General features: G+C 40.0%; 1 protein-coding gene across 5 annotated transcripts in view; it reads right to left on the reverse strand.

Moving 5' to 3' along the window:
• Positions 1 to 13,180, reverse strand: part of DDC (dopa decarboxylase) — a 47,158-nt gene extending 33,978 nt beyond the window's left edge. For 2 of the 5 annotated variants that reach the window (XM_058810665.1, XM_058810658.1), the window contains exons 1-4: positions 12,947 to 13,180; positions 6,112 to 6,225; positions 5,322 to 5,441; positions 1,077 to 1,211 (exon numbers count right to left, since the gene is read on the reverse strand). In XM_058810665.1, the coding sequence (XP_058666648.1) occupies positions 1,077 to 1,211; positions 5,322 to 5,441; positions 6,112 to 6,225; positions 12,947 to 13,147 (570 nt within the window). In that variant the 5' untranslated portion in view covers positions 13,148 to 13,180. The remainder of the gene's footprint in view (positions 1 to 1,076; positions 1,212 to 5,321; positions 5,442 to 6,111; positions 6,226 to 12,946) is intronic. The other 3 variants (XM_058810685.1, XM_058810670.1, XM_058810679.1) reach the window with 3 other exon arrangements.
• Positions 13,181 to 14,637: the final 1,457 nt, after the last annotated feature.

Genomic DNA, 14,637 nt, shown 5'->3' on the forward strand with positions numbered 1-14,637 from the left:
GAACCTTACAGATCAGCTGGTGCAAGTCCCACTGTCATGGGCAGGGACATTTTCTACTAGACCAGGTTGCACAGAAGCCCATACATCCTGGCCTTGAACACCTCCAGAGGTAGGACATCCACAACTTCTATGGACAACCTGTTCCAGTGCCTCACCACTCCCACAGTAAAGAATATCTTTAATATAATACCCTACTCACAGTTTAAAATCATTACCCCTTGTTCTTTACATGCTCTTGTAACAAGTCCCCCCATGTTTTTCATACAGGCTTTAAGTCTTAATTATGTCACCCCAAAGCCTTCCCTTCTCCAGGCTGAGCAATCCTAATTCTCTCAGCCTTTTCCCATAGAAGAGGTGCTTCATTCCTCTGATCATCTCCGTGTCCATCCTCTGTAATTGCTCCAACAGGTCCATGTCCCTCCCTATGCTGTGGTCCCAGAGCTGATGCAGCCCTGCAGGTGGGGTCTCACCAGAGCAGAGCAGAGCAGAGCAGAGCAGAGGGGCAGAATCCCCTACCTCCCCTGCTGCCCACACTGCTTTGGATGCAGCCCAGGACACATTTTGTTTTCTGGGCTGCAAACACACTTTGCCAGCTCATGTCCAGCTCCTCACCCACCAGCACTCCCCAGTCCTTCTCACAGGGCTGCTCTCCATCTGTTCATCCCCCCCAGCCTGTGTTGGTACTGGGGGCTGCCCTGATCCAGGTGCTGCACCTTGAACTTGGTCTTGTTAAACCTTATGAGATTCCCATGGAGCAATTTTCAAGTTTGTCCAGGTCCATCTGGATGGCATCCCATCCTCAGCTGTGGCAGCTGCATCACTCAGCTTGGTGTCATCTCCAAATTTGCTGAGGGTGCACTCAATCCCTTTGTCTATGTAATTTATGAAGATGTTAAACAACACTGATCCCAATACAGACCCCCATGGAACACACATAGGATGTACAGTAAGATTTAAACAACCAAAATCAAATAGTCACCAATCCAAAGAGTTTATGCTAAATTCACCTGCCTATTCAGATGGCCAAAATTGTTAAGTACAGACACCGTGTTTCCAAGTTAATGAGAGGCACTCACCTGATCAGAAGCATAAGCCACCAGCGTGCCCATGATCTCTGCTTCTGTCAGCTCAGGCTTCTCTGACTGCACCTGTCTGATAATTTTTGTCCTTGCAGCAAGCAGTGCAATCAGGGTGGCCTCACTTGCACTTCCCTGGGGGATAAATTGAGGGAAGATTCAAAGTGAAAACATTGCAGAAGGAGAAAAGCGACATTCATTCTGTGTTAATCTTCAAAGTAGTTAACAGAAAATGCAGATGAGAAACTGTGCAATCTTATGTTTTTTAAAAATATGTCTGACAGCAAGGGAGGGATCTCTGTTTGATCTTGGTCTCCTCCTTCCCAATGCTTTTGCCTTTTCTCTTAAATCTCTATGCTTGGTCCGTTTAGGCAACAGCCTCGCAAGCAAGTGCTACAAATCTGGACTCACTAAGGCTTAAATGTGTGTGACAAGGCTCTCAAACCAGGCACCAGTCTGCTCTTAATTCATAACAATTCAGTCAGAGTAACTGCTGATTTCTGTTACTCTGGATTTCTGCACATCTCAGTTCCATCACAATCTGAATGCCAGCTCTCACTTCTATCAAGACACATGCCTAATTATGCACCTCCTTTCATATTAGAATTACCTTGGGCAAGTAAATTATTGTGACTAAAAGGGAAAAAAAACCACTGAAAAACCAAAACTGCTATGATTCAATTGCTAATTGCACTTCAAAGTATTAGTTTTGTATGTTGTCTTCAACACCAAGAAAGATGAAAGGAACAGTGACACGCTACTTATAAATTGCACTTTGACTCACAAAACATCAGTTTAAAATATGTCTTGGATACTCTGTGATAACAAAAATAAATTTTTGTATGAATTTATTAATTTATTTAGTAAATTTCACAGAATACAACTTCCCAGAAATTCTTTTTACAGTTTTCATCTAGAAAATGCACCTGAAACATGCCCTAAACTACTCTTTTAAACTATTTGTAGCAGTTTGTAAATACATACTCATAAATTTCAATGTATTGGGGAATCTCTAAGCAAGATGAAGTTTTTAGGTACTTTCAAAGTTGATTAAATATCATGTGAATCATAATAGTGCTCTGAATAGAGTCACTTATTTTAGTATCTTTGTCTCAGAAATAACCCCAGTTTCAACAAACTAATTTTGGAGTGATGTTTCTTCTCCTGTACCAAAATTCTCTCCTACTTCTATTGAAGACTTGAGTATACTTACTAATTACAACAAATGTTTAAATATTTGGAAGGCAATTTTATTTCCTTAAAGATGAGCCTGATTTGACAGATTTCATATATGAGAATGATCCCAGTGAGTTCAGACTTTCTCCTACACTGAAGTTGGCTGAGCTATTCATATGAGACCAAGCTCCCTTCTACTCATGTCAACATCTCAACAGTGCATGAATGCAATCCAGCTGAAATTCAGCTGAGTAATGTGGGAAAAGGACAGTCCCAGAGCATTCACTGAATGTATTTCCAATGATTAATACATTTTATCTGCCTTTTTGGTAGTGTGAGATTCAAAGAATGTAGACCCCAAGGCATAAACACAAGCTGAAGAGTTTTGTGCACTAGTTTGCATTTTTTGTGCATTTTTTAATACTTCCTGCTGCTGCTGCATACAGTATTATGGTAACTGAGGAAATTATTACAGATACAGTATGGAATTAGGATACAATTACTCCTTTTGGTCAAGTAAGGTTGCCTTCCATGTGGAGGCAAGGGGCAAAGGAAATTTGGTCTATTAATTACAGAAAACATAATTTGGCAATCTCCTTAAGCCATGTTATTCTGTGTATGGTCTGTAGCCAGACAGAGTTCTCATCACAATATCAGAACATGGAGAAATCTTCCTACTTTTTCTGCCCAAAAAGTCAAAATAGCTGAAATAAAATAACTATTTACACTGTTAGTGCGTTTCCAGGATATGAATGGAATACACATATTAATTACAAAAACGGGCATTAATACGTAAAAGAAAATGGCTGTAAGAAATTACAAAGGTTAAGGCATTTATTTGAGAGCTGGAAATTTAGGCCCCCACTATTCTGGTGATCACCTGGCTGGGTGGGCAAATGACTTAGGCTGAAGAATAGCCTCTGCTTCCTACAGAGTGCACCGAGATATCCTGGCTCTTCATCTATGCTGGTGAGTAGTCAATGTATACAACAGTTCTTGTATGAATTTCCTTTTACAGAAACAAGGATGAAAAGAAAAGGGCCTACTGCCCAGCTGAATTTTGCCTCCTGAATTTTGCTGGGACACAGCCTAAAGGTACCTGAATCCAGCAACGTGGAAATTCTTTTGGACGTCTTACAACAGACACAGGTTTTTCCCCTTTGCCTCAGTTTCCATACATCACTTTTTTTATATTGAGTCACCTTTTTTACACTGAACCTTTTTACACTGCTTACAGAGCTTGGTTTGCAATGCTCTTCTATACACTTGGCACCAAAGTCTTATGCTAAATATTTTTGAGGAAAAAAAAAAAAAACGCCTTGGTTCTTGAACTACTTGGCTAACTGACAAGTAAGATAAATCAGCAGTGTTCTTTGCCAGGCCAAAGATAATTTTGTCTCACCCCTAAAATACTTTTTCTTTGCAGAGCAAGAAAACTCTTTAAAATTCAAAGCAGGTACACTTTCCAGCAATTTATCTAGAATGAACAGCAGGTTACAAACTTCAGGAAGAAAGTTGCTTTCTCTCTTATTTTTGAAAGCTGTTTTTTCTCCTCTTCAATGCTGCATGCTGCATTAAGTGAAGGATGATGATACCTTTGCTTTTACCACAGGCAAACAAAGGTTGCCATGGCAAGCAGGCTCAAGAGGCGGAGGAAATATCAGCAAGAGCTGATGTTCATGTCCACCAGAGCTCTGAACTGAAATTTTCTTTCATCTTTTGCCATTTTGAAGTGTCATCTTGCACAGAACAACAAAGTGCTCCATATTGACATAGACTTTCAAATGTAATTAAGAGGCAATTTTCACAGGCTCGGTTTTGCCCAATAGCACAATAATTACTTGGCATTTAGGCACAGAATGACTGGCACTTTCACACACGTTGTCTTTGCCTCATGCTCTTTTGCTTGGATCGTTATTGTTTCAAGAGCAAGACAAGATCTGCAGCCCAAACGACTGCATCATAAGCTGGAACAGAGAGGCCACTTTCGATTCTGAAAATGACCAGTTTCTGATGAAAATTATGGGCAATCCAGCACTGTCAGCCTGGAGGGGCAATATTTCCTGCTGATAACAATCAGGCATAATTGCTTGCTTTAACTGGTACAAAATAGATGCTGCTACATGCATGAGGGAAGCTTGCTTTCTTGAAAATAAAGCCCTCCCTAGCAATCGTAATGATAAAGACACTAACAGAGCAAGCAGATGAGTAAAGAACTATACTGGAAATACACTGGTGTAGGTGCAAGTCCATCTAGGACCAAGATTGCCCATGATTATTGTTCAGGTTATCTGCTCAGACATTGTAAGTTTCATTCAACAGTCAATGTCAAAGTTTGGGGACTTTTTTCTAGTTTGGATATGCACTGTAGTCTCAAAATTGTATTATCTATTGATAGAACTGCTTAGGTACACATTTTAAACAGCTCTTCATTTTATTATAATTGTCTGCTTTTTCCTTTTGTTATATAAGAAAAACTTATATATATATAATTTTTATATAGAATAATTAAAATACAATATTAAAATATTTTTTCCTTTTGTTGTATAAGAAAAACATAAAGAAATTTGAACCTCTTTGGCAAAAACTGGTATACTTTTTACTACATTCTGCTATTTCTATTTATCAAAGTTTATCTCCAATGTTCTGTGGAAACTGACTGAAATAAACAATTGCACATAGAACAGGTAGACTTCTAACCTCAGCTATGAAACATTGCTGGATATTTTTGATAAATATGAGCTCAGTTCACTGAGTAACAAATTGAAGTCTCCATCCTACACAATTCTGATTTGAATTTTAAGCCTAAATTTTAAATTGAACTATTAACAATTCTTCACTGAGAAGTGTTTTAGAAATCATCTGCTCCAGAAACATCAGCATTACTTTCCTGAATGATCCTGCCCACCTATAGACATTCTCACAGACCATCAATCCTCCTGAAATTTGAAAGGAACCCATGTGGCAGCAAACAAAATTATATTTCCTTAATTAGTGTCCTAGTATAAAGATTTTACAAAATCATGATTTCAAGAACTCAATCTGTATTTGTCTCATTTCCCCTCTTACCTGAATGACTCCTCCACCTTGGCCATCCTTCTCAGCTAAAAACTCCTTAGGCAAATTAACCATCTTCCCTAGCCAATCCAGCATGACAGTCTCCAGCTCTGTGCAAGCTGGACTTGCAGCCTGTGTTGAAAAACAGAGCAGAGGGAATAATCTCACTAGACCATGAAGAGAAATCAGATCTACCTGAGCAAGAATAATTCTCTTTCTTTCTCTCTTTTTTTTTTTTGCTGTAGAGACGAGATGACTAATGTCACCAGCCAAGTTAGGGACCTGAAGACCATTTTGTGCATATAGTTTCTAACACTTACTAAAAAATGTCAAAATAGGCCTTACATAGAACTATGACTATCAAATGTCAAAGCTAGGATTGCATCTTGCATATTTTTTCCAACATCAAATATCAGCCTGTTTTGAGAAGAGTATATGTCATATGAATGTGGGGGTTTTAATGAAATTTTCCATCATCCAGATGAAAAGAGAAATAACAACAATGGCTGCTAAACTACAGTCATACTTATTACTGGATTACCAGTATGTTTGCATTGCTATCACTAATTCTAACTGTTGGTGATTTTTCAAGAGCAAAACTTGTATGAGGAAATAGCCTTTTATTCCTGGAATCATTCAGGCTGTCTAGGTGAAAACCCTTAATTAATCAAGGAAATTTATCTACAAAAATACTCCTGTGACTTCACTGCTAATAATAAATTATTTCATTGTAGAATGTTACTGAAACACTTAAAATTCTGGCAAGGTGAAGCACCAATACCACCCACCAGAGTAAACTCACCCAGGAGAAGCCCACGCATCCTATTCCACCACACAACATATCTGCAAGAAGAGCTGGGAAGGAAGAGGCTGAAGGGAAGTAGGCAAAAAAGTACGGACTGTGCCAGTGAGTCACCTGTATTAAGTGGAAAATAATTATTTTTAACTAATACAGGAAGCAGGAAAAAATTGTCACAAAATCAAAAAAGGCTAGAGGTTGTGACAAGCCAACAGTTCTTGACTAGCTGGCTGTAACAGAGGATCTCATTTTTTTAGAAAAACTTACCTTGTTTTTTTCATGATATTTTCTCCATCTTTTACTCAAAATAAAAATAAGTAAGTTCTCACCCCAACCCCCCAACAGCTCCAAAATGAGAGTTCTCCATTTTTCTTCCTAGAAGACAAGAATTGCGTGGGTCATGGCAGCCTGAGCTTCTGTGCAAGCTCAGGCTCACTGCTCTTGAGTCTCTACCATCAGGGACTCTGGTATTTTGGTTTTCCATCTCTGTCACACAACAGACAGAGGAAGAGTGTCTTCAGTGCAGCAGAAGTCCACAGAACTCTCTTGTCCACACTCTCATGTTGTTTGCTAATTCTCAGGCAGTGAATCTGACCAAACAGCTCCTCACCACAAAATGAAAAACCCATCCCAGTATACAGTAACTTCTGTAGAAAACGAAACTCTCATCTCCCTTTAACAAGTTGTGACTTACATACAACTCCACTCTCTATGAACTAATATGAGAGAAGAACATGGTAACTGCATAAATGGCAGTCAATTGTCCTGCCAAAGCAATGTTTAGAATTCTCTTATGTAACATCCAAGAAATTTTAAGGATCTGAGAGATACTTGATAGTGCTCCACAACTCTAATCTAAAAAAATTTGAAAGCAGGAAATGCACAGCCACACAGCAGTGTTCAGTGGAAATAATGTGATAAGTGATATGTTTGGCAAAACCAGCTTTTACATTCAAAAAGGCAAGTTTTTGAAAAAAGTCTTCCACAGCTGTAAGCAAGAATTCAGCAGATCTATGTAAGATTTTTTTCATGGGTGGAAGTCTAGCGGCTGCAGAGTTATTGAAGGCTAGCCTTTTCTTACATCATTTTGCTTCCTTTTTAATATTGGAATTCTTCTGTTATAGCTGGAGGATAGCACAACTATACATTCTCTCTTGCCCGAGTTCAGTGTTTCTCTGCTGTTTTGTTCCACATTCATTCTCTGATGAATTTTAGCTCTTACACTCCTCTCTCCTAGCCTGTGATAAGGTTTCTGGTTCTAGAGCTAACTCAGGGATTGCTGCACCACACAGTACTGCATGCTGCAAATAGTCTGTTTCTTTCATCTTCTAACCTTCCTCATGCCAACAACCAGCTCTTCTTTAAGGGCTGTGGTCCATGCCAAGGGGAAACTGCCTTAACTCTTGAACAGAATGAATCAGGTATCACTTTCCCCGCTGCAGTGTACCAATTTCAAATGTGCCTATCTCTTTCACATGAAAACATCTCCTACCCATTACAATTTTCCACCGTCTAAACTAGCCCTGTACCTGCTCCGTTCAAGATTTCATTATTAATGGTCACTAGGTTGAAACCTGTCAAATCAGTTATCCAGAGACAAGCCACTGCGAACCTCTTCAGCTGTATCCCACATTTGCTCGGGAAATCCTTCTTTGCTGTAACAAAGTTTTAGAGATCTTGTGGCAAATGTCTTCCTTCACAAATCAGAAAAACACCCCAGATGGGATGTGGCTCTCCACAGGAAAACAATAAAATATTCAAGAAGCAGTGGTCTCTGATAGGGTCCACATGCACAGACTTTCACTGATATCTGTAACAAGCCAGGGCTGCCACTGTTCATCTCCCCAGCTCTAATCCTCTGTGATCTGTAAGACTTGTGACATTCATCTTAGGTTAATCAAGTTAAACTGACTGTTTGCTGGGAGCCATTTGCTTGATGAAACACAGCAGATTCCAGTTGCACCACTCACACAAAGCAAAAAAGCTAAAAGCCCTGAGGCAAGTGCAGCTGCGCTTCTTCCTCCTGCCTCCCCTTCCCCCCGTCCCTTGAAGCAGCTGTAAAATTCTTTTTTTCACAATGTTGGAACAGATACACTTAGTCAGATATTGCAAAGAGCCTGACATAATTGATGCCTGGGTTTTTTGCCCTCTGCTGATAAATAATGATATACAAATGTCTTGGGTTCACTCTAATTACCACTCTAGTGCTTCTCAGAGACATTCTAATTCCAAGATTTCTTCTAAGGATGTCTTTCTCTGGCTTGCTTGGTCTAAGCAAGAGTCTTCCTTTACCACATTCTGAGGATAGGTACTTCTGAGGATAGGTACTAATCTATGAACTTCAAAGTTCATAGATTATGGATCCAATGTGAGGAAAATTAGCATCTTGAGTACCACTATTTGCAGTTACAACTACACTTGATCATTTTTAGCTCTAAAAGAGAAAGACAGCAAAGCAAATCTGAGAGGGAAAGGTGACTGATATTTTGACATGCAGATCCTTTCTTACTGTCTGCCTGCTGTGGAGATCAGAGTTCTGCAGTTATTCCCTCTGTCTCTGTGTTAGAATCAGGAACCTAGTGCCATTACTGTCATTATCATTGGGTGGGCTGCCCTTTGAAGGTCTACCTTACATTTCACAGTAAGTCTCCATAAAGAAATTTCACTACTCACAAATTCTTTTCTCCTACAGGGTGAAGACAGCAATAGATACTGCATCATTATCACTTCACACAGTTAATTGATCCCTGCCCTTCTGAAGGAACACTATTTTCATATTTTTAGTCCTACAATAAGTAGCAAATATCTGAACACAACTAACACAGTAAAGATGTCAACATGAACGAAACAAGAATCACTTATGGGCCACCAACAGCTTACAGACAAAACAAGGGTTTATGATATGTCATATTACTTATTCTTTCTGAAAAAGCCCTTTCTGAAGTTCTTCATTTATAAAACGGATATAAGACATTCCCTGGTCAAACAGTAGGTAAATGCTATAGATGAAAAACTCTAGATGTACTTTTAAATGTTATTCTTGTCAGGAAAAACATGGGAAGAAGATTAAGGGAAAAGGGAAAATATAACCTGAACAATTAGAGAAAAAATACCTTTGCAGACTGGCTGGATAACCTGGGAAGGAGAGCTGTAAACTAGGAATGATGAGGGAAGGAGAGGAAACCACAGCCAAGGGAGGAAGATGGACCAAGCTGGCAAGCAAAGGGACATGAGAGAACTCAGAAAGAAGCTAAGGCTAAAGCAGACTGATCCCCAGTGTATCTACATAAATTAGGAAGTGCTGAGAGGGCAGCATTAGGGCAGGGGCAAGACAGAGGAGCCCTCACATCTTTTCTGGGGAATCAAGACAAATGGGTGCCTCGCTGAAGCACCTATAAGCTGTGCACAACACATGGGGAACAAACAGAAGGAAAGAGAAGGCTGAGTGCAAGTACAGGTCTGTGATTTCACTGGGATCACAGAGATGCTGTGGGATTGCTTGCATGACTGAAGTGCTGCAGCAGATGAGGACAGGAAGGTCAGACCAGGAAGGCGAGGCAGAGGATGGTCCTTTATGGAAGAGAATAGCAGGAATGCACTGATCTCTGCCTAAGAATGGACAATGAGCCAGTCAAGAACTTGTGAGTCAGGACTGGTGAAGATATTAAAATGGGCAATATTTGGGGGTGTGCATCTGCTACAGACCACCTGGTCAGAAGAAGCACATGAGTGCAGCATTCAGACAGCTGGAAGAAACTTCATGTTCACAGGTCATAGTTCTCACATCTGCTGGACAGACAACACAGCAGGACACAGTCAGGAGGGTTCTGGAGTGCATTGATAATTACCTAACACAGGAAACTGTGGAGGAACTGACAAAAATGTGGGACAGGGTGTGGGACTGCACATTTACCAACAGGAAAGAAGTGGTGAAGGCAGTGCCCTGGGCTTCACTGAAAGCAATGTGGGCAGCAGGGGAAAGGAGGGGATTCTGACCCTCTCCTCCATTCTGGTGAGACCTTACCTGGACTGCTGTGTCCCGCTCTAGGATCCCCAGAATAAGGGAGGACATTGACCTATTGGAATGAGTCCAGAGGAGGAATATCAAGATGATCAGAGGAATGGAGCACCTCTCCTGTGAGAACAGCCGAGAGAATTGGGATTGCTCAGCCTTGAAAAGAGAAGGCTTTGGGGTGATATAACTGCGGCCTTCCAGTACCTAAAGGGAGCCTACAAGAAAGATGGAGAGAGACGTTTTGCAAGGGCATGTAGTGATAGGACATGAGGGAATTACTTTAAATTGAGAATAGGTTTAGATTACACATTTGAAAAAAAAGTTCTTTCCTGTGAGGGTGGTAAGGCACTGAAACACCTGCCCAGGCAGGTTGTGAGTGCTCCATCCCTGAAGTATTCAAGGATAGGTCACATGAAGAATGAAAGGCAAAGGCTAGTACTTCATTAAATACCTTGATATGGGATAGAGTGCACCCTCAGCAAGGTTGCAGACGACATAAAACTGGGAGGAGTGTTTGATACACTGTGTGGTCATGCTGCAATTCAAAGGGACCTTAACTGCTTGCAGAATAGGCCATCAGGAATCACATGAAGTTGACTAAAGAAATGAAAAAGCCTGTACCTGGTGAGAAATAACCCCCTGCCCCATATAGAGCAAGGATCAATTGGCTGGCAAGCAGCTCGGAATAAATTGGGGAAGGAATCCCCCAGGAGGACCTGGGGATCCTGGTGGCCAAGCTGAATATGAGCCAGCAATGCATCCTGGCAGCAAGCACTGTGACCCAAGAGCATTCTGTGGGCCAGGGTATCAAAACTGCTGCCAGAAGGTGAAAAGAGTTGATCTTTCCCTTCTGTGCAGCACTGGAAAGGCCACACCTGGAATGCTGCATCCAGTTCTGGGTTTTCCAGTACAAGGAACAAAGACCTGCTGGAGTGATTCCAGGGAAAGACCATGGAGATGATTAATTGCTGTGTCTGTGATGTGACAAGTGTCTCAAAGAGCTGGGGTTGTTCAGCCTGCAGGAAGTTCAGGGGGTACCTTGTTCATGTGTATAAACAGGAAGGTGTAAAAAAGATGAAGCCTGATTCTTCTCAGAAGTACCCAGTGACAAGACAATAAGAAATATGCATGAAGTGAAATAGAGAAAATTCCATTTAAACATAAGAAAAAGCTTTTTTACTGTGAGGGTGATCCAACTTTGGAACAGGACAGCAGAGTTCATCCTTGGAGATATTCAGTGACCAGCAGGATATAGTCCTGAACAACCTGCTCTGACTCAGCTTTGAGCAGAGGGGATGGACTAAATTATCCTGAGATACCATCCAATCTTTACTATACAGGACCTCATGGTTCTGTGCCCATGTGAGTCTTTGGAATTAAGTAAAAGCAACATGGGTAGAATCAGAATTACTATAAGAACTGGGATTTATATTGTGCTCTTTGTGTCACTAACATTTCACACCAGTGAAAAATTTAGGATAGAACAATTTTTCTTCAGAATGTATCAGTGTGTAAAAGTACATTTGTTTGCAGGGCACGTAAATATTAAGAGAAGTCAATTTAGTTAAGAGAGAACATGACATGCTGATGACATAATTGGAATTCAATGTCTCACTTTCTACTCTCGAGTTATTCATCTCTTATTTTTTAATGCATTATTATTTTATTGAAAGTTCTCAGGTGTTCAAAGTATTTTCTCTTCTACTTCACAGACATTACTATTTTCCTCCAATGAAAAAGAAAAGCCAATTATATCTATGAGCAGCAATTAAAATATTTGCACGTGTTGGACATAATTCTTTTATCTAATCTGCATTGATTTAATCCCCTTGGATTTAAGACTTCATCCTCAAATCTTTGAAAAGAGTGCAAAGGTTTCAATTTACTTCAGCTGAGCTTTTGCCTGTTAAAGTACAGATGGCTGTCTCCAAGGAAAACAAGATAAAATCATACTGAATATCAAATATTTACATTGGTCAATGGAAAGGAATTGGCATCATAGTACACTGACTAAAGTAATTTTGATTGTGGTGTCCAGTCCCAACACAATCATATCACCTAGCTGCATCTAGAGAAGAAACCCAAAGTGCTTATTGAGGAGATCCAAAGGAGAGATTCCTCATTAACTTTTACTAATAATTCAGTTCTCTTCAAGCTACTTAGAGGCCTAAGGAGACAAGTACATATTTAAAATAAAAAAGGTGCACCATGAGTGGAAAAACGAGAAAATTTCAGGGCTGAACAAATGCCAGATGCTTTGCCAACAGTTCTGCATTGTCTGTCCAATACTGATCTATTCAAGGCCTAATATTTAGGCAGGGTGGTCTGCCTTAGAAGTTACGAGAAGTAGTTGACATTTAGGAGAGTAAGTCAACAGAACAAGTATGGGGAAGAATCCTTTCTAGTCAACTCTAATAAAAGAAGTCTCCTAAGAGAATTTTAACATTTAAAGATCAGCTTGAAGAAACACTTCAGGCACAGCAGACTAATAAAAATACTATTTTGTAAAATATTTACTGTGCTATGAAAGTAGTGAAAATATCACATGAAACTGAAAGTAATGAAGTTTTGCTTTAACCAGTTCAAGGGAGGAAAAGAAATTATTTTCAAAAGTAAACCATGCATGAAGCAAAAGAATGATTTGATTATTTCTAGGAAAAATGGAAAACATTAGTTAGATCATATTCAACATGTAAAGCTGGCTCCTGCCTTGTAAAAGTTAATCAGTGTGGGTATTTATGTTGGTAAACCCCCACTTTCTTTAAGGTGTTTGAAAACCTAAACACAGTATTGAACATTGCACTACAGTTCCATTTCTCTTACCCCTGGCATAATGATCTTCTCAATGTCCTTAAAGACATCCTCAAAGCTCTCAGGATCTTGGGGTGCAGAGTCTGCAACGAGGGGCCGTAGGTATCCTGGTTCCACATCTGGGAACACCTGACGTTTCTCTATCTTCTCCAGGTAATCCGCCACATAGTCCACCATCTCCTTCCCTCTCTTGCGGAATTCTGCAGCATCCATGGGTAACGGAGTTTAGGGCTTATTCTCGGAAAAACACCTGAAAAGAAAGAGAAAAAAGAACCATTTTTGAAAGAGAATTTTACTAGTTTTAAACCTGTTATTCATATGATTTATAGGAAGACTCAGATGGTCATGATATGAGTAGATTAGATTATTACACACAGACAATATGTTTAGCACAGAAGAACAGTAGAAGCACATGGATAAAGATTCAAAAATTACAGATATATTTCATACAGCTGCTGCTTGACACAAGGATGTCCGATGTTAAGTAGCACATAATCAACTCCTTCCTGCCTTATGGAGAATAAGTATAAGAAAATACCTGTCTGTGTGTCTCTGTTATAATTTGTAATAACAAACTATAATAATCACAGTTATCACAGTGATCCACGGTGCTGCCCTGTCATTTTATCTGCTTCTCAACTCCTGTCTTGTCTCAAGATCTAGCTTCTTTACTCTTTCACTGTAAATGCACATGCTTTGTCATCTACAAAACTTTGTTTCTTAGTGAGGTTTCAAAAAGAATTCACTTCAAGTTGGTCTGTACTGTGTTTTGCAGGAGAATGTGAGGAAGCTCTGTCTGGGGCTGTCCATATTTCTAAGATGTTGGGCTGCAGCTCCAGGGGTTATTTGAGATAGGCAGGTTGTGCGAGCACACCCAAGGTGATACACGGCTCAGCTGAGAGGAGCTGGAGTTCGCCTGCAAAGTGCTCTGCAAACATAAATTCATGATACAACATTAATATAGTGCCTGCTCCTGCCACCCTGGACCACTCAATTTTATTACTCTGTCTAGCTGTGCATTTTGAGTACTCAGTGAATATATGGCTGAAACTTTTTATCCACTGAGTACCAAAAAAGTGTCCACGAGTCCTGATATGCTCACATTGAGGGATGCTGTTCCTTGGAATCCGGTCAGAAGATTGATAAGAGAGAAAAGAATTTTCACTGCTGGTCTCAAGAACTATTGTGCTTAGCTCACACACCTGTAGATCTTCACTTTGTAAGGAAATAATTATATTAAGCACAATGTGAATATTAGATAAGTAGGAGACAATTTTTCAGATATCAAGTATTTGTGATAATGATTTCTAACTGAGGACGTAATTTTGAGAAAAGAGAACCTCCTGGGCTTTATTACATTTGAATTAGTACTGTAACATCACAAGAGAAAGACATTACCAAGCACTGTCTTAGACACATCTCTGCTGCTACAAACAGGGGATCTGGAATTTGTGTGGAGCAGCTGCTGCTCTTATTTAAGAAGGCAGGGTGGTGCTGCAGGTCACGAAACACTTGGGAGAGCAAGGATCTGCACAGTAGGGACTTTTAAATGCCCAGAGATGGTTGCTCCTGTTGCAATTTCACTAGAGTTTTATAGAGTATTCTCTATAATCATAATGAAATTGTTTATTTGGCTCTGTCTCTACCTTTCATAAAGGGGTATTAGGACCTCATATCTTGCCACTAAGTTGCTGGAAATACAT

Source organism: Ammospiza caudacuta, chromosome 1 (assembly GCF_027887145.1).
Source record: "Ammospiza caudacuta isolate bAmmCau1 chromosome 1, bAmmCau1.pri, whole genome shotgun sequence".
Classification (NCBI taxonomy): domain Eukaryota; kingdom Metazoa; phylum Chordata; class Aves; order Passeriformes; family Passerellidae; genus Ammospiza; species Ammospiza caudacuta.